The sequence below is a fragment of the Perognathus longimembris genome, chromosome 5 (assembly GCF_023159225.1).
Source record: "Perognathus longimembris pacificus isolate PPM17 chromosome 5, ASM2315922v1, whole genome shotgun sequence".
NCBI lineage: Eukaryota > Metazoa > Chordata > Mammalia > Rodentia > Heteromyidae > Perognathus > Perognathus longimembris.
In genome coordinates this window covers 80,340,124-80,364,542 of record NC_063165.1, presented here as the reverse complement: position 1 = coordinate 80,364,542, position 24,419 = coordinate 80,340,124, and the positions used below count along the sequence as shown (strand labels likewise).

The 24,419-nt window shown below is 43.2% G+C and overlaps 1 protein-coding gene across 1 annotated transcript in view; it reads right to left on the bottom strand.

Annotated features, from left to right (window-relative positions):
• The window catches only part of Kpna4 (karyopherin subunit alpha 4), a 49,593-nt gene extending 31,352 nt beyond the window's left edge, over positions 1-18,241 (bottom strand). Inside the window, exons 1-2 of the mRNA XM_048347184.1 lie at positions 17,888-18,241; positions 1,393-1,437 (exon numbers count right to left, since the gene is read on the bottom strand). Of these exons, the coding sequence (XP_048203141.1) occupies positions 1,393-1,437; positions 17,888-17,956 (114 nt within the window). The 5' untranslated portion in view covers positions 17,957-18,241. The remainder of the gene's footprint in view (positions 1-1,392; positions 1,438-17,887) is intronic.
• Between the last annotated feature and the right edge of the window lie 6,178 nt (positions 18,242-24,419).

The window sequence follows — 24,419 nt, the reverse complement described above, 5'->3', positions numbered from 1 at the left end:
AAGCCCTGGGTTCGATTCCTCAGTACCACATATATAGAAAAAAGCCAAAAGTGGCATGGTGGCTCAAGTGGCAGAGTGCCAGCTTTGAGCAAAAATAAGCCAGGGACAGTGCTCAGGCCCTGAGTTCAAGCACCAGGACTGGCAAAAAAAAAAAAAAAAAGAAGAAGAAGAAAAAGAAAAAAGCCTCAAATGTAAAAACTTAGACCAAATTGTGAATTAAACACTTAAATGGCTAATTTGACTCCCAAATTCCAATTATTACATTTCCAATGTGCCGTGAACTATGTAAAAATAAACAAAATAAAGTCTGACTAGAAAGGATAGTGTATAATTTAAACCAGAACCAAACATACATACTTAAGTATAAGTACTAAACCCTGGGGCTCGGAATATGGCCTAATGGCAAGAGTGCTTGCCTTGTATACATGAAGCACCATATATATATAGAAAAGGCCAGAAGTGGCGCTGTCACAAGTTGTAGAGTGCTAGTCTTGAGAAAAAAAAAAAAAAGGAAGAGGACAGTGCTCAGGCTCTGAGTTCAAGCCCCAGGAGTAGAAAAAAAAAGTACTAAACCTTTTACATACACATCATCTGGGAACTTCTCTCTTACCACTTAAAAGCAAAATCAAAGCAGATGTTGGGCAGTTCAAAACCAGACAAAAACCAGTAGTATCTTACAAAATTCAAAGGCCATTTCAATTTCACTTCAAACATTTGGAGTAAATTTACAATTATTATTCTCAATTATAATCAACTTTAATATTTGAAAAGTTGATAAAACTTTTAAGTGACTTTAAATTTTATACGTTTTTTAGATAATGTAACTACATATTTATAGCAGAACTATTTAGTGTAATAATCTCTGTGACTTATATTTTGTAAAGCCCAGTAAAATTGCCAAAAATAATCTCCTAACTTGTTTGTATCTATTTCCAGGCGTTAAGTTGAATTTCAATAGCTTTCCAATTTCGATACCTTTTCAAACTTAGTCAATTCTTTCCTTCTTCAAAAGAAGATGTGTTGAACATTAGAGACTAAAAAAAGCATAACTGGGCTGGGGATATGGCCTAGTGGCAAGAGTGCTTGCCTCGTATACATGAGGCCCTGGGTTCGATTCCCCAGCACCACATATACAGAAAATGGCCAGAAGGGGCGCTGTGGCTCAAGTGGCAGAGTGCTAGCCTTGAGCAAAAAGAAGCCAGGGACAGTGCTCAGGCCCTGAGTCCAAGCCCCAGGACTGGCCAAAAAAAATAAAAAATTAAAAAAATTAAAAATGCATAACTATATTCAGTAAATAAAGCTCCATTATACAATAGCTTATACTTTTTAACTAAAAATCTAATATACACATTTGGTATTCTTCTACATGTTGGAATTATTAACTAGACTCACCTTCCTTAATTCAACTACAACTTCATTTCGTTGTCTTCTCATAGTCTACAAAACAATTAAAAAATTTTTAATTAGTTCAAAACATTCAATGATTTAATATGCCTTTAATCTTTTTTCTAGTTCTATATGTACATACACAGTTTGCCTATAAAGATCATATTATCATGCTCTATGAATTTTTACCACAAATTCACATTCACATTTCAAAATTATTTTAAAAACTACAACATAAGGTTTATGCAAAAGAGGTACAAAGGGAAAAAAAGGCCATAATCTTATCCTCGTGTAATTTAATGGCATTTAAAGTCAGTATGTACAAAGCTGGTAAATTCACCTGATTTTTGAAAAGAGGGGGGTGGGTAGGGGGGAGAGGGGAAAAAAGCCTTCCAAACCTTCCTGCTCACAGAATGTCTTTTCCAAAGACTATTAGATTTACTACACTTGTAAAGACCAATGTCTGTTTTGTTCTTCACCTTATTTTGGTTTACTTTATTTAAGATCTTCTATGGTGGCATGTTATTCTACACATATTGTGACCACTCGATTTTTTAAATATAATTTTAGTATTACTAAGATGTCATACAGAGGGGTTAAAACTTCCTAAGTCAGGTAATGAGTTCATTTCTCCTTTGGATATTACCTACCACTTATTTTTTAACCTACTTTTTTTTCCTTTTTAATCTATCTCTCAACATTCTTATCCATCCCTCCCTACCTACCCCTTCCATCACTCTTCCTAATTTTGAAGAATGTACACTGAATTCTTTTTTTTTTGGGGGGGGGGCAGTCCTGGGCCTTGGACTCAGGGCCTGAGCACTGTCCCTGGCTTCTTTTTGCTCAAGGCTAGAGCACTCTGCCACTTGAGTCACAGCGCCACTTCTGGCCGTTTTCTGTATATGTGGTGCTGGGGAATCGAACCCAGGGCCTCATGTATACAAGGCAAGCACTCTCGCCACTAGGCCATATCCCCAGCCCCTACACTGGATTCTTTTTTTTTTGGCCAGTCCTGGGCCTTGGGCTCAGGGCCTGAGCACTGTCCCTGGCTTCTTCCCGCTCAAGGCTAGCACTCCGCCACTTGAGCCACAGCGCCGCTTCTGGCCGTTTTCTGTATATGTGGTACTGGGGAATCGAATCTAGGGCCTCGTGTATCCGAGGCAGGCACTCTTGCCAGTAGGCTATATCCCCAGCCCTACACTGGATTCTTGATAGCATTCTCCCCCTCTTCAGTCATTTCTTTTCTTTTCTTTCTTTTCTTTTTTTTTTTTGGCCAGTCCTGGGGCTTGGACTCAGGGCCTGGGCACTGTCCCTGGCTTCTTTTTGCTCAAGGCTAGCACTCTGCCACTTGAGCCACAGCGACACTTCTGGCCATTTTCTGTATATGTGGTGCTGGGGAATTGAACCCAGGGCCTCATGTATACGAGGCAAGCACTCTTGCCACTAGGCCATATCCCCAGCCCCTCTTTTCATTTTTAATGTTATCTAATGCATAGATACATATTCACTGTTAGAAAACCCAAATATTCAGAAACAAGATCAAGCTGTTTCTTCCTATACATTCATCTCAGTCTTTTAAATAGCTGTATATGAGAATATATTGAAAGTGTAAATACCAGGTCATAATGTTTAGATGTTGAACATTTATATTCATATTCCAGAGCTGAGAATGTGGCTTAGCGGTAGAGTACTTGCCTAGCATGCATGAAGGCTTGGGTTCAATTCCTCAGCACCACATAAACAGAAAAGGCCAGAATTGGTGCCGTGGCTCAAGAGGTAGAGTGGTAGCCTTGAGCAAAAAGAAGCCAGGGAGAGTGGTCAGGCCCTGAGTTCAAGCCCCAGGACTGTTTCTTGCAACTGATATGGAAAAAAGATAATTCCATTATGGCTGCCATTTCTCAGAGCTGTGCTTGCACAAAGGCTGGTGAGTAAAGATTCCCAGGGACAGAACAGTGATGAAATACTGCAACAGGACTATGTTTCCCTGAAGTTTCCTTATAGTATCTGGTATTGAAAACTCCAAGGGAACTAGCTTGTGACTGGAGCCATTACTGTAGGTTGAGGTCTAACCAGCAAAGCAGTCATCTGATTGTCTACAGAGCTGGGAGAGGAGCTTTTCAGAAGAGACTGGCAAAAAAGAATTGACTAGACTTTAATATACGTTATATAACTATTTTGCCCTGTCTAGCATTACCTACTTCTACTTATGGGTAGTAAATAAAAGATTTCTACACTGGGGGTCGGGGGGGAGACAAAAAGGATCAAACTGGTTATTTTATGAACTTGAGAGAAGCAGTATCAAAAACAGAGAACTACTTTGGAGATGAGCCAATAATGAGGGAACAGTGATTTGTATCAGATTATAACAGGGAGTAGAAAGGTATCAGAAAAGAATGATGACACTGAATAATATTATACTAACACAACCTTCTCTAAAGAAACTGCTCTTTTAAGGAGACTTCCTAAGAAGCAAAGGATGCTACTGATGACATGATACCCTCGCTCCTGACACCTCAACTAGTTGACTGGTGCTAGGAGATAAAAGGCAAGCACTTCAAGACTCAGGAAAAGCTGATCCATGAGCAGAACAATAGTTAAAATAAAAAAATCTGGGAGTCAGGCATTGGTGGCTCACGCCTGTAATCCTAGCTACTCAGGAGGCTGAGATCGTGGTTCAAAGCCAGCTCAGGCAGGAAAGTCCCCAAGACTCTATCTTCAATAATCACCAGAAAACCAGAAGTAGTGCTATGGCTCAAGTGATAGAATGCTAGCCTTGAACTGAAGAATTCTGGGATAGGGAAGGGAAAGAAAAATGAGGGAGGGTGTAATATGACAAGACATGTACTCACTACCTTATTATGTAACTGTACCCCCTCTGTATATCACCTTGTCAATAAAATTTAATAATTAAAAAAAAAAAAGAGTTCTGGGACAGCGCCCAGGCCCAGAGTTCAAGCCCCACAACTGACCTAAATAAATAAATAAAATCTGGGGGCTGGGAATGTGGCTTAGCAGTAGAGTGCTTGGCCTAGCATGCATGAAGCCCTGGATTTGATTTCTCAGCTCTACATATATAGAAAAAGCCAGAAGTGGTGCTGTGGCTCAAGTGATAGAGGGCTGGCCTTGAGCCAAAAAGAAAAAAAAAAAAAAAAGCCAGAGACAGTGCTCAAGTCCTGAGATCAAGCCCCAGGACTGGCAAATAAATAAATAAATAATTCTGCTTTAGCTCTGTAAATTATAAGCTCAGTCAGATTCTGCTTTTTAGTAATTTAACACAGAATTCCATAAAGCCTAAGAAAGTAACTAGGAAAAATGAAACTTCGTAGCTGACTTGGCAGTTGTTAGACAGCATGCAAAAATGCATTAATTTGATCTGAAATATCTTGGACAATGTGAAAAATGTCCCTTTATCATTCCTAATATTCTACTCCATTTGACCTAACCCAAATCAAGGTTTTACTTAATTATTATTGATCTGAATAAAGGTACTTTGTATTATTAAAAGCCTAATTCAGAAAAAGTATTAAAGTAGAATTTAAATTTTATAGCTGCAGAAATGAAGCCTTAAGAATATTAAATTTGGGGTTGGGAATGTGGGTTGGTGGTAGAGTGCTTGTCTAGCATGCATGAAGCCCTGGGTTCGATTCCTCAGTACTACATAAACAAAAAAAGGTGGAAATGGCACTGTGGCTCAAGTGGTAGAGTGCTAGCCTTGAGCAAAAGAAGCCCACGGACAGTGCTCTGGCCCTGAGTTTAAGCCCCAGAACGGGCAAAAAAAAAAAAGGAGAATATTCAATTTCACTAATAGCATACAGTAATCAAATCCAATACTAGGTCTTCTCATTCTAAAGACATGCTTTTCCACAAATCTCAAGGAAAACCTCAGTAAATAGAAAACATTAAGAACTTCCTTTCTCTTTAAACTTAAGGTGTATTATAAATTTGAGTTTAGGAAAGGAAATTAAGCAATCTATTACAAGTCTAACTCACAATGGTTGAACATCCCCCACAGAACCAGCTTTAAGGTCAGGGATGAAAGGTATTGATGTGCTCAAACAGGAATTGAGCCTGTGTTACTCACTGATCTGACCTCATTGATTACAACAGAATCTCAGACCTACATGCTAAATAAATACTTGCTGAGTAAATGAACTTAATAAAGCGAAGACTAGAAGGAAAAAACAGTGAAAACGAGATGCCTGGATAAATTCAACAGTGATCCTGAGGTAGTAGTAAATTGTTACAGCCCCAAATAATTCTCTTGAGCTTTTTTGTTTTTATTACCACAGTAACGTCATTTAAACACAATTTACATACCCTATGGTTCACTTATAAGTGTATATATTGGGGCTGGGGATATGGCCTAGTGGCAAGAGTGCTTGCCTTGTATACATGAAGCCCTGGGTTCGATTCCCCAGCACCACATATACAGAAAACGGCCAGAAGTGGCGCTGTGGCTCAAGTGGCAGAGTGCTAGCCTTGAGCAAAAAGAAGCCAGGGACAGTGCTCAGGCCCTGAGTTCAAGGCCCAGGACTGGCCAAAATAAATAAAATAAATAAATAAATACCTAAGTGTATATAGAGCAGAGTTTTTTTTTTAGTATACACATGATTATACATTGATTGCCACTACCACTCCAAGTAACTGTGGTCCCCACAAAAACAACCTCATACCTAAAAGCACTCATTGTCCATTTCCTTTTGTTCAAACCACTGATTACTTTCTGTCTGTAGCTACAGATTTACCTACCCAGACATTCAATAATGCAATATTACAAAATATCTATTTGGTCCACTGACATCCAGCTCCTAAAAACCTTGGGGTTTGTGGAGTTTAAGAGCATTGTTAGAGGAGTTGGGTACCTGGTGGCATATGTTTGTAATCACAGCACTCAAGAGGAGGCAATAGGCAAGAGAATGAAAGGTTCAAGCCCAGATTGCTTTGTTTACAGTGACACAGTCTCAAAAAGAAACATTAAGCAACTGTCTTCAGGGGCTGGGAATATGGCCTAGTGGTAGAGTGCTTGCCTTGTAACATGAACCCCTTCATTTGATTCCTCAGCACCACATATATAGAAAAGGCCAGAAGGGGCGCTGTGGCTCAAGTAGAAAGTTAAAGTGCTAACCTTTATCAATAGTTAATTCTGAGTTAACCACAAGTAGGAGACAAAGCTTCCAAAACCATCAAAAAACTTGTTTGGTATTTCAGTCAGGGTTGGGGAACCTTTTCTCTGACAGAGCCATTTGGATATACACGCCCAGGCCTGATGTTCCCCACCCCTGGAGCAAAATGTGTTGGTGCCTGAAGGGTGGTGTACTGGATGAGGTCATAGAAGTTCCATGCCCCATTTCCACATAATCTGCCCTAAGCTTCTCTTCCACAAAGGGGTTCATCTTTGTATACCTTCAAGTAAACTGAACCAAGGGAAGGAGCATAATCCTGACTTACACAGCTATCAATCAGATGTACCGGCCACAACTGGTGTTTGCTTCTACTACCTGAAAGTGAGGGGCAGGCAGTCTTGTAGACCTGAGCTTTCAACCTGTGATCTAATGCTATCTCTGCATCAGAAACTCATCAGGGAACAGTCTAGCTGTTAGCCACAAAGAATTGACTGCTTACCTGGGGGCTGAATACTATGACATTAGGAAATGTATTGGTTTGACATATAGCTCTTCAAAGCCTAAAATTTGGTGAAAATCATTTTTTGCAATTGGCTTCTTAAGGCAGAATATTCTCAAGATACATCTTCTATTCTGTTGCCTCTATCAGTGTTTCATTCATTCCTTTTGGGGGTGGGGGGTTGGTTATGGGGCTTGAACTCTGGGCCTGGGTGCTGTCCCTGAGCTGACTGCTTCAGATCAAGACTAGCAGCTCTACCACTTTGAGCCACAGCACCACTTCTGGTTTTCTGGTGGTTAATTGGAGATAAGAGTCTCACAGACTTTCCTGCCCAGGTTGGCTTTGAACCACGCTCCTCAGATCTTAAGCCTCCAAGTAGCTAGGATTACACAGGCACAAGCCACTAATGGCAGACAGTGACATTTTATATTTGTTCTTTGATAATTTTTCCCCTCCTTTTTGCATGTTTACACAGACCTCTCACTCTTTGGGCAACACTAGTTTAAACAGAGGTGCTAACATGCTTTCACCTCAACACAGAAAACCGGTATGCCGTACATAACCTGACACTGGCCAATCAAAATACACCATAGCTGATTGTGATTAAACTCTGATTGTGTTTTGGCCAATCAAAGCTTGGACACACTTTGATTAGCACTCTTACAATTAATGTCAGTTGTTGACCTCAATTTATCTGTAATGAGAACAAGATTCTCTCTCTCTGCCAGTCCTGGGCCTTGGACTCAGGGCCTGAGCACTGTCCCTGGCTTCTTTTTGCTCAAGGCTAGCACTCTATCTCTTGAACCACAGCACCGCTTCCGACCTTTTCTGTTTATGTAGCGCTGAGGAATCGAACCCAGGAATTGATGCATGCTAGGCAAGCACTCTACTGCTAAGCCTCATTCTCTGCCCCCAAGGTTTTCCTTTTATGCTTAAACTGGTGCGATGGGTTTCTGTTCCTTGAAACTACATAATCTAAAAACAACCAGTGACTTCTTACCCAAGTTATCAGCCTTCAACATTAAGACTATCAGAAAGATCCCATTATTGTGAAGGGAAGCAGAAAATATGTGGGTTTCCTGTCTACAAAGAATTATGCTGCAATTATTTGAAAGAATTGTTTTTTTCAGCCAGGGACAGTGCTCAGGCCCTGAGTCTAAGCCCCAGGACTGGCAAAAAGAAAAAAAAAAGAATTTTTTCTACATCATTCCCGTGACTTGAACTAAGGGCCTGAGCACCACCCCTGAGCTTTTTTGTTAAGGCACTTTTTGGTAGTTAACTCGAGATAACAGTCACAGACTTTTCTGCCTGGGCTGGCTTTGAACCATGATCCTTAGTTGTCAGCCTCGAGTAGCTAGGATTACAGCCACAAAAAACTGGCAGTCCATATTCCTTTAGTACTTATTATAAAGTTCTTTAAAGAACTTGTATTAATAAAAAGTAACAGTCATTTGTAAGAGAAGTAATTACCACACATTACAAGTTTTCAAAATGTAGTCCACAGGCTCCTATGGGAGGTCTGAAGACCATTTCAAAGAGCCTACAAGGGCTAATAACATATCAATACGTGTGTGGTGTATGGACACAGGGCACAGGAGTGTCCATGTGGTAACTTTATGCTTATGCAAAAGAGGACAAATTGCTAGTGTCGTAGGAGAAATGAAGGCAAGAAACTTTTCATTCTAATTGTGTGATAAAACCAGAAATTACATGTAAGTCACACCACCAGCGCACCAACTTCTCCAGTCTCAACTGTCTTAAAGAAAAAGTACTTGTGCAACTGACTTGCAAATTTAACTCATCACTTTTGTTAGGAAACACTATTTTACTTGAAAGAATTACAAAGAGATTATGGTTATTCAGATTCAGTATCTGGCAGATGTTTTTACAGAAATGAGCAAAGAAAGCCTATGCTGAAAGGAATGCATCTCAGTATTTACAAATACCATTACGTGAGGTTTCACATGAAAATTAGACTTTTAGAAAATTTGTGTCCACCAAAGAGGTTTCTGAACTGTGTGCTGACAATAACTGCTTTTCATACCAGCATTTAGAAAATCTACATAATATCAAGTTTTTTCTGTTGTTGCTGTGATGTTTTTTGTTTTTTAAAAGACAACCCTACATCTATGTCACAAAATCAGACATGAGTGAAAGATACATCTAAAGTAAAAGTCAGACCAGCACCTATAAACCAATGGATTTTAATTTAACAGTGTAAGAAAGGTTTACCAATGTGGCTTCTTTTATTCTGTAATGAATCTTTAGGAAACAATTATGCTATGCACATGCCTATAAACCTACTCTAGAAGTAGAGATCAGCAGGATCAAGTCTGAGGACAGCCCTACTCCCAACCTCCAAATGAGATCTCCATCCCCAAACAAAAACTTGGTGGCATATACCTAAGATCCCAGCAACTAAGAGTCATAAAAATGAGGTAAAGGTATGAGGCTGATAGAGGGCAAAAACTTGGGAGACCCTGGCTGGGAATTTGTCTTAGTGGTAGAGTGCTTGCCTAGCATGCATGAAGCCCTGAGTTTGATTCCTCAGTACTGCATAAACAGAAAATGCCAGAAGTGGCACTGTGGGTCAAGTGGTAGAGAACTAGCCTTGAGCAAAAAGCCAGGGACAGTGCTCAAGCCCTGAATTCAAGCCGCAGGACTGGCAAACAAACAAACAAACAAAAAACCCAAGACAACAAACAAAACAAAAAAATGTAGAGACCCTGAAAAAAAAAAAAAAACAATGCAAAAAGGGCTGAAGTATGTATTGCTCAAGTACCTATAGGTGTTAAGACCTGGAGTTGAGTCCCTCATTCCCCCAAAAGCCACAAATGAAACTCTGAGGATCCTAAATAAGACTTGAGAACCGAGCACACATTTCTTTATTTCGAAGGTGTCAATCAGAAGGCTGCTATATTAACTACAGATAATGAGTCTCCCTGACCTTTGTCTTTTTATCAAACCTACACTGAAAACATACAAAACAGATCATGTTTTCTAGTGTTTAAAGTTCACAAACCATATACAATCCCCAAAATCTCTCTGGGGGAACAAAGGAAACACCTAGCACTATCTATTATACTCCAGAGATATGACACTAGTGCTCTCACATAAAACCTTTTATTTATTTATTTATTTTTTGGCCAGTCCTGGGCCTTGGACTCAGGGCCTGAGCACTGTCCCTGGCTTCTTCCCACTCAAGGCCAGCACTCTGCCACCTGAGCCACAGCACCCCTTCTGGCCGTTTTCCATATATGTGGTGCTGGGGAATCGAACCGAGAGCTTCATGTGTAGGGAGGCAAGCACTCTTGCCACTAGGCCATAGTCCCAGCCCACATAAAACCTTTTAATCAAATGTGAACTCTGCATTAAGACTGAGAGAAGAGATAGTAATATAGTGTGGTATGAAAAGTAAAGGCTTTACTTTGAAACACTGAGCTAAAATAATTCCTTTCAATGTTAGCTGTTTATATCAGAAGCATAAGTTTCTTCTTTAAGATGAACTAATTCCTATTTATAACATTGAGAGAAAACAGCTAAAAGCATATATAATAAGTGCGCAAGAAGTTCCCTTCGATCATATGCTTCCCTCTGCTCAAAACATAACCAGGGACTATCAAAAACAACAGAAGTTAAAATGTGATGACTCATTCAATCCCATCAATGAACGCCTCAAGAAGGACCTATAATCACTATCAGTTATTGGGGATCAATGCTTAAAAATTACCTATGTTACCATGTACAAGGCCTCCCACACACAAACAACTTTTACTTTTTGCCAGTCTTGGGGCTTGAACTCAGGACCTGAGCACCGTCCCTGGCTTCTTTTTGCTTAAGGCTAGCACTCTATCACTTGAGCCACAGGGCCCCTTCTGGCCTTTTCTGTTTATGTGGCACTGAGGAATCGAACCCAGGGCTTCATGCACGCTACGCTAGGTAAGCACTCTACCACTAAGCCACATTCCTAGCCTCCTGCACTGTTTGTTTTGCCAGTCCTGGGGCTTGAACTCAGGGCCAGAGCACTGTCCCTGGCTTCTTTTTGCTCTAGGCTAGCACTCTAGCACTTGAGCCACAGCGCCATTTCCAGCTTTTTCCATATATGTGGTGCTGAGAAATCCAACCCAGGGCTTCATGTATACGAGGCAAGCACTCTATCACTAGGCCATATTCCCAGCCCCCTCCCCCCTGCATTGTTTTTTAAAGCAGTTTAATTCCTTCAACCTAAATCACTCCTCCAATTCTACCCAATCTTGTATATCTATTTCACATATGTGCCTATGGAAAACAATAACCTGATTATCTCTAAAAAAAAAAATCAGTGAAATATCTCTGAAATGAAGCCTAGACAGCTGGCAGAAAACACAAAAATAATTTAACTTTAAATTATATTTCTATCAGATATTTTACACTGTCACATGCTTGAGCTATTATATGAAAAGTAGGTAGTTATTTTAAGTATACTAAGTATGCTCCAAGATTTGTGATGAGAGGTCAGTCTCTAAAAGTTAGCAAGACTTAATAGCTTAACAATGATCTTGATTCTGTACACTCCAACAAAGCACAAAGGCTATTTCCAAACAACAAAGCAGACAAGTTTATTAAACTCTTGATAGCCAAACAACTTTTTTTAAGTTCAAGCTGACTTCATTATCTTTTATTGGGTGGACAATTACAATCTTCTAGTTGTGAAGCATTTTAATATTATTTTATACATAAATCTATTCTTAAAAAATGAATCTGGTGCTGGGAATATGGCCTAGTGGCAAAAGTGCTTGCCTCATATACATGATGCCCTGGGTTCTATTCCCCAGCACCACATATAGAGAAAACAGCCAGAAGTGGCACTGTGGCTCAAAGGGCAGAGTGCTAGCCTTGAGCAAAAAGAAGCCAGAGAGTGCTCAGGCCCTGAGTCCAAGCCCAGGTCTCCACCCGCCCCCCCCCCCCCCAAAAAAAAAGGATCTTCCAGGGCTGGGAATGTGGCTCAGTGGTAGACTGTTTGCCTAGTATAAATGAAGCCCTGGGTTCCATTCCTCAGAATCACATAAACAGAAAGGGCCAGAAGTGGCGCTGTGGCTCCAATTGTAGACTGCTAGCCTTGAGCAAAAAAAGTTCAGGGACAGCGCCCAGGTCCTGAGTTCAAGCCCTAGGACTGCCCCCTCCCCCCATCTACTTCAACTAGAACACTCACTTTTTTTTTTGGGGGGGGGGGGGGAATGGATGGATATTAGTCATGTGGCTTGAACTCTGGGCCTAGAGACTGTCCCAGACTCTATCTTTTGCTTAAGGCTATAGCTCCACCACTTTGAGCCACAGTGCCACAGTTTTCCGTGCCTGGCTCACATAACTTATAAAAACTATGCAGCCAAGCATTGGTGGTTCAAACTTATAATCCCAGCTATTCAGGAGATTAAGATCTGAGGATCACAGTTCAAAGCCAGCTCGGGCAGTAAAGTCCAGGAAACTATTATTTCCAATTAACTACCAAAAAGCCAGAAATGGTGCTGTGGCTCAAAGTGGTACCAGCCTTGAGGTTAAAAACAGGGACAGCATGCAGGCTCTGAGTTCAAGTCCTTACCAGCAGGGGCGTACAAACACACACAAATTTTAGCAAAACTGTATTTTGGAGGAGTTAAGACTGGTATACTGGTAAACAAGCCAGGTACTGGCAGCTCATATCTATAATCCTATCATCTCAGAAGGTGGGGGGGGGGGGGGATAAGGATCCAGACTTGAAACAGAAAAGTCCATTTATCTTACCTCCAACTTACCAAGACTGGAAGTGGAGATGTGACTCAAATGGTAGAGTACCAGCCAGCCTTGAATAAAAAAGCTAAGGGAGAGTGAGAGGCCCAGAGTTCAACCTCAGTCACAGCACACAAATTTTTTTTACTAAGAATATTAGATTGGTAGCTATGAATTGCTTTCAACCTTAACACTGAGGAAAAAAAACCCGAAACTTTTTTGTCGGTCGTGGGGACTGAACTCATGGCCTGGACGCAGTCTCTGAGCCCCTTTGTGTTCAAGGGTAGTACTCTACCACTTGAGCCACAGCACCACTTCCAGATTTTGAATGGTTAATTGGAGTTAAGAGTCTCATGGGTATTTTTCTGCTAGGGCTGGCTTCAAACCAAGATCCTCCTATCTCAGCTTGAGTAGGATTACAGGTGTGAAACACTGAAAAATTCTAACTTTACGAGGGTCAATAATGTTGTGCCCACAATTCACAATAGCCAAAATTTGGAAACAACCCAGATGCCCCTCCACAGATGAATGGATGCAAAAAATATGGTACTTATACACAATGGAATACTACATAGCGATTAGGAATGGTGAAATATTGTTATTCGCAGGGAAATGGTCAGAACTCGAACAAATAATGTTGAGTGAGACAAGCCTAGAACACAGAAAACAAAGGGGCATGATCTCCCTGATATATGACTGTTAACAAAGGGAGATGGAGAGACAGTAGAGACCAAGTCTGTGAGCATTGTATATGTGCTTGATACATTGTATATTGCATATGGGTCTACCTGACCTAGACAAGGGATGGGAAAACAGGTTGTAAGATATCACAAGAAATGTACACACTGCCCTACTATGTAACTGCACCCTCTTTGCACAGCACCTTGTAAAAAAATTTTTATGTTCAATTAATAATAAAAAAAATTAAAAAAAATGTTGTGCCCAAACTGCTTTTTAATGTGCAACTGTATGTTTCTGTTTCTATGTTTTAAAAAAGCATTCCCCATTATTCAATATAAATTAAAAGTATACCGTCACCCAAGACATACAGCAGAGAACAGCCAATTGCAAATAAGGGAGTAAAAGAATCAGTTACACTGAATCCTCTTCCTCTAGAGGCCCCCAAAAGAATAGTTGAAGATAAAATGCTCGGATTTGCCACTCGTATCTTCCTAACATTGTTTATTTGTTTTGTTTTTGTTGCCAGTCCTGGGGTGTGGACTCAGGGCCTGAACACTGTTCCTGGCTTCTTTTTGCTCAAGGCTAGCACTCCTGAGCCACAGCGCCAATTCTGGTTTTTTTTTTTTTTTTTTTTTTCTATGTATGTGGTGCTGAGGAATCGAACCCAGGGCTTCATGTATACGTGGTGAGCACTTTACCACTAGGTCATATTCCCAGCCCCTATCTTCCTAACATTAACGTATTACCTTTACACTATTCAAGAAACAGATTCCAAGCCCTTCTAGTTTTATTTATTTATTTTTGGCCAGTCCTGGGGCTTGGACTCAGGGCCTGAGCACTGTCCCTGGCTTCTTTTTGCTCAAGGCTAGCACTCTGCCACTTGAGCCACAGCGCCCCTTCTGGCCATTTTCTGTATATGTGGTGCTGGGGAATCGAACCTAGGGCCTCATGTATATGAGGCAGGCACTCTTGCCACTAGGCCATATCCCCAGCCCGCAAGCCCTTCTAGTTTTACAGATGAAAGAACCCAAAGACTTAAGTTTTTCCTCCAAGGTCACACACAGAGTTAGAGACCAGATTAAACGACACTCTCCAACTTTGTACTCTTCATCTTTTCTAGTGGAACTATTATTAGATGAAACAAAAATGCTACAATTACCTAGCTATGCTAACATTTATACTTTTCTACATAATAAAGTGGCCACTAGGCACACGTGACTATTAATCACTTGAAATGCAGACAGTCTATCTAACAAGAGGGATGCTGTAAAATACAAACTCCCACTTCACATCCCCCCACCCCCCAAGCTACAATTGCATTTTGGACACATTGGTTTAAAATTCATTGTACCACATTAGCTCCTACTTCTTTTCAAAGATTTCCCAATGAAACAGATGTCGCCATGAGACCTAAATCAAAATACAGTATTTTCTTATAATTTGTTTTACTCTACATAGCAGGCATACTTGAAGGGGGAGAAAATGGTGTTTTAAGAAATACAGACCATGTATATAACAAAAACATACAACAGACCATTGTAATGTGCTCTAAAAGATGTTTTATCTCAGAAGCTGTGTGTGTCTATGTATATATGCATGGATGCCAGTGTGCTTGAACCCAGGGTCTCATGCATGCTAGGCAAGTGTTCTAACTAAGCTCCATATATGTGAGTGGTGCATGTCTCAGTAAAGAGAATTTATCACTTTCCATTAGAATAATTTCCTCAGATGGAAAAGTGAACATGTTATTTCCAATATATATTCAGATACTGGAAATTAAAGGATGCTTGTAGGCACCCTCAAACTCAATGTATGTCTAATGTGTATTTATATTTAGTTTTAAATTACATAATTGAATCTGATTTTTACCATCGTGGTAATAAACAGGCAAAGATTTATTTATTTATTTATTTATTTATTTCTGTTTGCTGGTCCTGGGGCTTGAACTCTGGTCCTGGGTGCTGTCCCTGAGCTTCTTTTGCTCAAGGTGAGCGCTCTAGCACCTGACCCACAGGTTGAGTAGTTTATTGGAAGTAAGAGTCTCACTGGAGTTTCCTGCTCCTGCTGGCTTCGAACTGCAATCCTCAGACCTCAGACTTCTGAGTAGCTAGGATTTACAGACCAAGTTTATTTTTTAAGGTAACTTTAGAAAATAGTCTTTTAGGCTGGGCATGGTGGCACATAGATATGATCCCTGCACTTGGGGGAGGCTTAAGCAGGAGGACTTTCACTTTCAAGCAAACAGGGTGAGACTAAATAAATGCCCAGCAAGTCTACTCTCTAAGACCAAAAGAAATGAAACATCAATTGCACATAAATATGCACATGGATGCTCATGGAAGCATTATGTATAGTACCTAAAAAAAGTATTAACAATGTTGAGGGAAAGAGGGATGGATAAGCACAATGCTGGAGTACTTAGCCCAAAGGATACATTCTTGTTACAACATGGATTATCTTGAAAGAAGTCAGTTACAAAATATCAACAATTGTGCAATTTCATTTCTTCCAAACATCTAGAGTAGGCCCATTAAAGAGGCAGGAAGTGGTTGTTAGGGGTCGCTGTCAAGGAGGGACTGCTAATCAGTGAGGGTTCCTGTTGGGGATGCTGAAGGTGTTCTAAGACTTCAGTGATAACACTGTACAACTCTCTTCATATGAGGGAAACATTTCAGTGAGCCTTTGGGAAATGTGAAGAGTATCACAGAGGTATTGTCAGTCAGACATATAATTGTTTTCCCGTATTTTGTTATTTTATGGTATTTGATCAATTTTTAAGTTTTATAATTTGTTTTTCTCTATTCCAAATATTCATATTAGTAAACAAACTTTATTACACTAGTGTATAACTTACTAACAACTACCTATTGTACACTTATACTGCTGTTTTTTGTTTCTGCAGCCAGGGAACTATTTCAATAAAGATGCTGAACTTCTTATACTAGAAAGATAGGTTGAGGGGCTGGGAATATGGCCTAGTGGTAAAGTGCTCGCCTCTTATACATGAAGCCCTGGGTTCGATTCCTCAGCACCACATATATAGAAAAAAGCCGGAAGTGGCGCTGTGGCTCAAATGGCAGAGTGCTAGCCTTGAGCAAAAAGAAGCCAGGGACAGTGCTCAGGCCCTGAGTCCAAGCCCCAGGACTGGCAACAAAAACAACAACAACAAAAAAAGAAAGATAAGTTGAAAGGATAGTGTCTCATATTAGCCCTAAGCTAATCTCAGAATTAACTGTCACAGTCTGGGCCACAACACTAAGCAAAAAGCAGCACAAACTGTATTTAAAGAGATGGAAGGGCTTCATAAAAGTTTAAAAAAAAAAAAAAGACACCACCCCAATCAAGCAAATGCTTGAAGTTCAGAAGCATACCATAGAAATCTGAGGATTCAAGAAGATCGAAGGATAAAAGTATATACAAGGACAACTTTAAAAAGTTGACTCAGAATTGGGGGCACGGGGGACAACCACTAGGTAACTAAATTCTCGGTGTTGAAAGGAAGAAGTGTTTTATTCAAAAATCTCAGCCGGGTGTCTTAACACTCTCACACACACACATACACACTCACACACACACACACCTCGTGTACACAGAGAACCCAGGAACAGTTGCATCTGGGACAATGAAGCCTTTTTCCTCTTCCTTTTTAGATAATCAAACGTGATGGTGCGGTTGGTTCCACAGCCCGCCCGCACCGGAGCAGGTGGAGGAAAGGATGCTGGGGACTACAGGACAGCTCTACGTACCCCTGACTTTCTGTGTAAGAATGCAGTAGTAGGTGGTCCCCCTAGGGAGGGGTGGCCAGGATGAAACGGGGGTATCCTTTGCCTGGAAGACGGCACCCCGTGAGCCCTAAACACAGGGTGAAGCGGGCCGTGGGAAGGTCCTGTGAGCAGCTACGGGACGGCCTCTCGGCGGCACGGAGAAGTTGACTCCAGTAGTTTGGACGTGGCGGGAGGCCGGGGGACAGCGGGAATCCACAAGACCAGGGAGGGACGGGAAAGAACGCCTTTCCGTGGAGACGCCTCGGGCCATGCAAAGGAAGTTCCGGGCCCGCAGTCGGCGGCCACCCTCCCGGCGCCCCCCCTCCCCGGGGGTCTCCCCACCCGGTCCCGACCCACGGGCGGAACCTTCCCGGCGGCCCCGGGCCCGGCCGGGCCGGAGCGGCGCCGGCCGCGCACGCTCGCTCCCTCCGCCCGCCGCTCCCGGCCTCCCCGCTGCGCCGCCCGGCCCCTCACCGCCGCGCCGGGCCGGCTCCGTGGGGCAGGGCCTAGGCCGCGCCGGCCGTGCCCGGCGGCCCGCTCACGGCGAGGCCGCGGCCGCCGCGGAGCCGGCCCTCACAAACTTCCCGGCGCGTCCGGAGAGGCGTCACCGCCGCCGCCGCCGCCGCCGGCCCCCCGCGCCGCCCGCCCCGAGCCTCGCGGCCCCCGCCCGCCGCGCCCCCGGAGTTTACCTCCAAGTCGCGGCCTTTGTTCTTGAAATTCTTCAGCCGTTGGTTGTCTAATTTCTCGTTGTCCGCCATGGCCGGGCCGGCGACTCCTTTCCCCCCCCCCCCCCCGCCCGGGCCCCGCGGGATCCGCCCCAACCACCGCGCCGCACCGACACTCCCAAGAACCCGGCCGCCGCCGGGGCTGCCGCCGCGCTAGCCGGCCCGCCGGCCGCCTCCTGCTTTCCCTCACCGGCCTCCGCCGAGGCTTCCCCTCCTCTCCCCACCGCCCTCAGCCCCGAGCCCAGCGCGGCAGCGGCTCCGGCGAAGACAACCGCGGGTCCGGGCGGCAGCAACGGCGGCGGAATGTGCGGCCGGCTGAGGTGGGGGGGGGGGGGCTAGCAGCAGGCAGCCTCGGTCTGAGGCCCGGCGCTGCGGCCACGCCCACCGCCGCCAGCCCCGCTCGCTCATTGGCCAACCGGCCCCCGGTCCTCTCGGCCAATCGGAAGCGGCGATGAAGCGCGGGGAGGCGGAAGAAGGACGGAAAGGGGAAGAGCGGGCGGCTGAGAGGAAAGGATCTGGGCCGGGCGGGGCGGGTTCGGGGGAAGGAACGGCGTGGAGGGGTCGGGTCGTGCGGGACTGTGGACCCCGGGATGGAGGGGTGAAGAGCCCAGTGGAGGAAGGGGCGGCCGGGGAGCGCGTAGGTGGTCCCGGCAGCCCGGGGCGCAGGGGGGCGGGGAGGGGGTTCCATTGGTCCCGGCAGCCAGGTGTTCGGAGTTGGGGACACCCTCGTCACGCCCCCAGTGTGCGGGGCCGCCCGCCCCGCGACGGTTTCCCCGGGCTCCACGCCGGGTGTGCAGCCCTCAGCCCGCCGTCCCCAGCGCAGGCCCCCGGGCAGCACCGCCCCGGGGGAGCGCGGGGTGAAGGGAAAGGAAAGGACCCTGGAATGGAAGGCCAGGGTCGACCTGCGGATTCGTGCCCGCCGGGGTGGGGTGAAGCCGGCACTTCTGTGACCTCGTGTCCCGGGAAGTTGGAGCTCCTGGGCCACACGGTTCTGCCTCGCAGAGGTCGGGGACGGACCATGGCCCCCGATATTGTAATATTGTAACTTCATAAAGGAAACCAGCCTGAGGGACTAGCACTAGACTCCGAGCGCACACACAGCATTTTACAAGAAAGAACTAGGAAATGTGGTTTGAAGAAACACGATACATCCTCACGCCTGTAATCCTAGCTACTCAGGAGGCTGAGATCTGAGGATCTCAGTTCAAAGCCAGCCCCCAGACTCTTTATGTCCAATGAACCACCGGAAAACCGGAGGTGGCCCTGTGGTAGAGCCCTAACCTTGAGCTGAAGAGCTCGGGGACAGGCCCTAAGACCACCAACAAACAAACGTTGTGCACAGAAACACACACGTACACACACATTATTTAAATACCAACTAATAGCACCTTAAATGTGCAGGGTTATGCGAAGTAGTAACAACGAGGGCCAGATGGAAAGGGTAGGGGCTGCTGATGTGTTTGATTATGGAAGGGTAGGAGGAACATACCCTAATCCAAAATGCCTTCTGGAACTTGGTTTTGCTCTTGGCTTTAATGGTTGTTTTTTTTTTTTTTAATGTTTTGTTTCTGGTGATTTTTTTTTTGTTCCTGTTAGAATAATATGCAGTATTAAAGGTTTAGGATGGAACTATTTCTTAAACATTTTTAAAGGAGGATGTGTGTGTGTGTGTGTGTGTGTGTGTGTGTGTGTGTGTGTGTGTTTCTGTATGCAACTCAGGGCCTAGCCCTGTCCCTTAACTTTTTTTTTTTTTTTTTTTTTACTCAAGGCTGGCTCTCTATTGGCTCATTACTTGAGCCACTTCTAGCTTTTTTAGTGATTAATGAGAGACTTTCTTTCCTGGCTGGATTTGAACTACTATTTACTACTTCAGCTTCCTGAGTAGCTAGGATTCCAGGCACCTGGCTTTTTTCTTTTTTTGTAAGGTATGAAATCAGTCAATAGTTTAAACAGTATGAAAGACTGAGCTCCTTTCCTGTGAGGAACCAGGAATACAGCCTTTTTTTTTTTTTTTTGCCAGTCCTAGGGCTTGAACTCAGAGCCTGGACCTGAGCTTCTTTTGCTCAAGGCTAGCACTCTACCACTTGAGTCACAGCACTACTTCTGGCTTTTTCTATTTATATGGTACAAACCCAAGACTTCATGCATGCTAGGCCAGCACTGTACCACAAAACTTCATTCTCAGCCCAGGAATACAGATTTTTTTTTTTTCTTTTTGCCAGTCCTGGGGCTTGGACTCAGGGCCTGAGCACTGTCCCTGGCTTCTTTTTGCTCAAGGCTAGCACTCTGCCACTTGAGCCACAGAGCCACTTCTGGCCACTTTCTATATATGTGGTGCTGAGGAACTGAACCCAGGGCTTCATGTATATGAGGCAAGCACTCGTGCCACTAGGCCATATTCCCAGCCCCAGAATCTTAATGATGAAGTTCTTGCAAATTTTTATTAACATTGTTACTCCAAAGAAGTATCTTTGTTCCTGTGCTGGAGTACTGAAAATTTAAAATCAGTTTAGAGGCCATTGTGATGGTTGATGGGAACTGTCGAGAGAGAGAGAGAGCCAGAGAGAGAGAGAGAGAGAGAGAAGAGACAGAGACAGAGACAGAGAGAGAATAAGAAAAATACAGGATAGGAAAGAAAGTATAGGATAAGTGGAATGTATGTTGTATGTATGTTTTCTACCATCATATCTTTGGTCATGAGCAAGGTTCAAAAGATTTTTACTGGGAGTCTCTACATTATGATTAGGAGTTGTCCTGTTATGTGCATGTTTAGATAGATACTTTGTTCTTGAATGCAATTTCATGATGCCGGGGCTGGGGATATGGCCTAATGGCAACAGTGCCTGCCTCGTATACATGAGGCCCTGGGTTCGATTCCCCAGCACCACATATACAGAAAACGGCCAGAAGTGGCGCTGTGGCTCAAGTGGCAGAGTGCTAGCCTTGAGCAAAAGGAAGCCAGGGACAGTGCTCAGGCCCTGAGTCCAAGCCCCAGGACTGGCCAAAAAAAAAAAAAACAAAAACAGCAATTTCATGATGCCTTTTTATGATGTTCATTACGTTTATAATGTCTAATGTTTTGTGTATTCCTGTCTCCCAGTTACACCTGATTGTGTCTGATGGCTGTCTGAAATTCTTTCTACAAAATACCACTTAAAATGGGTTTGAGCACCATTGCCAATTGAGAGGCATACAATACAAATGGGAAATAACCTTATCTTGTAGTGTGTTTAATGTTTGCTAAAGTTTGTCTTTTTCTGTAGGTAATAAGGAACGACTGAAGTCTGGGACTGTGTTTGTTCAGTCTTCTACTGTGTACCAGCACCCAGTTGGCACATAGATGTACTCAGGAACTACTTGGCAGGTATGAGACCTCAGTCTCAGCCTTTTCAAGCTTATGTCCCTGAACTTGAAAAACAAGTTAATACTTGTTTGTAATGTGTAGATTGAGTGGAGGTTTTGTGGTGTGTGTGTGTGTGTGTGTGTGTGTGTGTGTGTGTGTGTGTTTTGTTGTTGCTTTTTATGCTAGTCCTGGGGCTTGAACTCAAGGCATGGGTGCTATCCCTCAGCTTTTTTTTTTTTTTTGCTCAAGGCTAACGAACACTCTACCACTTGAGCCACAGATCCACTTCTGGGTTTTAATAGTTAATCAAAGAGAAGAGTCTTGACTTTCCTGCCCTACTGGTTTCAAACCTCAAGCTCATCCTCAGATCTCAGTCTCCTGAGTAGCTAGGATTTACAGGTGTGAGCCACTGGTGAGGCTGACTTTTTGTTTTGTTTTGTTTTGGTTTTTTCCCAGTCCTGGGGCTTGAACTCAAGGCCTGAGCACTGTCCCTGGCTTCTTTTTGCTCAAGGCTAGCACTCTACCACTTGAGCCACAGTGCCACTTCTGGCTTTTTCTCTATAGGTGGTGCTGAGGAATCAAACCCAGGGCCATATTCCCAGCCCCTTGATTGACTTTTTATTGCTTATAATTTAGATCTGATTTTATCTAAGAATACATCATTTGATATCATGTTCACTGAAGGGTTTATAGAATAAATGAAAAAGTCAGAAGTGGAACTGTGACTCAAGTGGTACAGCACTAGCCTTTATCAAAGAAAGCATAAAACAGTGTCTAAGCCCTGAGTTCAAGCCCCAGGACCAGCACACACATACACACAAGTGATAGTTTCTCTGCTTTGCAACAGAAGTATGTATGGGAATTTGTGATGTGTTCATATTTTACCAAAAGGTAAAATAGTTCAAAAAGAATTACAACTTAATTATTTAAGCAGTTTGAACTATTTTTTTTACAATATGTACATTAAGTTGAAAATTATGGAAGTTTTCTTTAATCTTATAGATCTTATGGACTATTGTATTTGGGGAATACATTATATATGATTTCTTGAGCAAAATATTGGGTAATATTGCCTGGACAAAGAATTTTGTATGTTGTTAAATATTGTTAAAATGTACTTGGTTTGGTTACACTTCAGCTGGTCCCTTTAAAAGAAAAACATTGGGCCTTTGATGATTGAAGTAGTTTGGATGTAGTTTTTTTTATTTGACAAATGTTCACATATTAGAAACTTAGTCATCATTGTAGTGATGTGGAGAGTTTATAGGATTTCATTCATTTGTTCATTTATGTTGGTCCTGGGGCTTGAACTGAGGGCCTGGGCACTGTTCCTGAACTTTTTTGCTCAAGGCTAGCACTTGAGGCACAGCCCCATTCCCAGCGTTTTTAGTGGTTAATTGGAGATAAGAGTCACACAAACTTTCCTGCATGGGCTGGCTTCGAACTACAATTCTCAGATCTCAGCTTCCTGAGTAGCTAGAATTACAGGTGTGAGCCACCCGTGCTGGTCAGGAGTGGAGTTTTCTTGCCACATGTAGACTGACCTCTTGGAGCCATCTGTGATACCACCACACAAAACAGAAATACAGATTCAGCATCTGTGTGTGTAGTTGTGCTGTTCGGGGTATCCCTTCACAGGTGAAACATTGAAATAATGGACTTGGAGGGCCCATTGATTCGTGCTTCCTTATCATCTCTACTCAGTTCTGAAAAGCATTCCTAAAGGTACCAGCCCAGTGCCGGTGGCTCACACCTGTAATCCTAGCTACTCAGGAGGCTGAGATCTGAGGATTGTGGTTCAAAGCCAGCCAAGGCAGAAAAGTCCCTGTGAGACTCTTATCTCCAGTAAACTACTCAGAAAAATCTGGAACAGTGCTGTGGCTCATGTGGTAGGCACTTAACCTTGAACACAAAGAGGCTCAGGGACAGTGCCTAGCCCCTGAGTTCAAGCCCCACACTGACCAAAAAAAAACCAAAATAATACATTAGGTAGCTGTGATTTTCCATCCTTTTCTCCCACATACCACATTGAATCAGTGCCAGGTTCTGTTGAAGAAGTAGACTCTCCTCATGCAGTCTCAAATTTACCTTCTGCCCATTCCCAGTGCCACTGTAGTCTCCTCTCTCTGTTTAAAATAGTTTATATATTTGTGATGCCTCAGAATTGGAGAACAGCATAAATGTGACCCAATTCAACCATTTTGTCTGCACTAGTGCTTCTTGTCAAGCGCACATGTGCATAGCAATCATTGAAAAAAGACACTGTAGACAGAGTGGTTACCTGTGGAGATAACTGTGGGAAAATGCATTAAGAAGAGTTCTCCATCCCCATCTTCCTCCCTCACTCTCTATCTCCTTCCCCCTTCGCTTTTGCATTTGTAAAAATGATAGATTACTACTCAGTAATACTTTGTGTACCTCCATCGCAGATGCTGCTCAGACTGCTGAAAATTCTTATGAGTAGGAATTGCTTTAAGAACTTTAAGGTCAGGTGCCAGTCGCTTACGTCTGTAATCCTAGCTACTCAGGAGACTGAGATGTGAGGATCCCAGTTCAAAGCCAGCCTAGGCAGAAAAATCTGTGGACTCATGTCTTCAATAAACCAACTAAAAGGCAGAACTAGAACTATAACAAGCACTAGAGTGCCAGCCTTGAGCAGAACGAGTTCAAGCCCTGGTACCCTCCTCCAAAAAGTGCTCTGAGACAGATAAGTGCATTGGACAGTCCCATATAAACAGGACTCTGATGTGTGTATACTTCTATTCTCTGTTACAGAGCATAGATTATATGTGACATATGGTGTCATGCATGCACATGTGATTCTAGACAGGAATCAAGACATATTAGAAGAGTGAGCACTTTCACGGCACATAAATTAGTCTTGAAATGCATACCTCATAAGACTCATCATATCCCTATTTATAGTCTGTCACTATGTTACACAAAACCCTGAAGTCTCTTGGAGAATTTCTCAAATAGGATTTCAACATATTTTCCAGCTGCCTGAGAAGTCAGAGATCTGCACAGGTCCTGATGTCACATGTAGATTTCATTGTCACTGATGCCTTGTGATGGACTTTTTTTTTTTTCTCAAATTTTTATTATCAAACTGATGTACAGAGAGGTTACAGTTTCATACGTTGGGCATTGGCC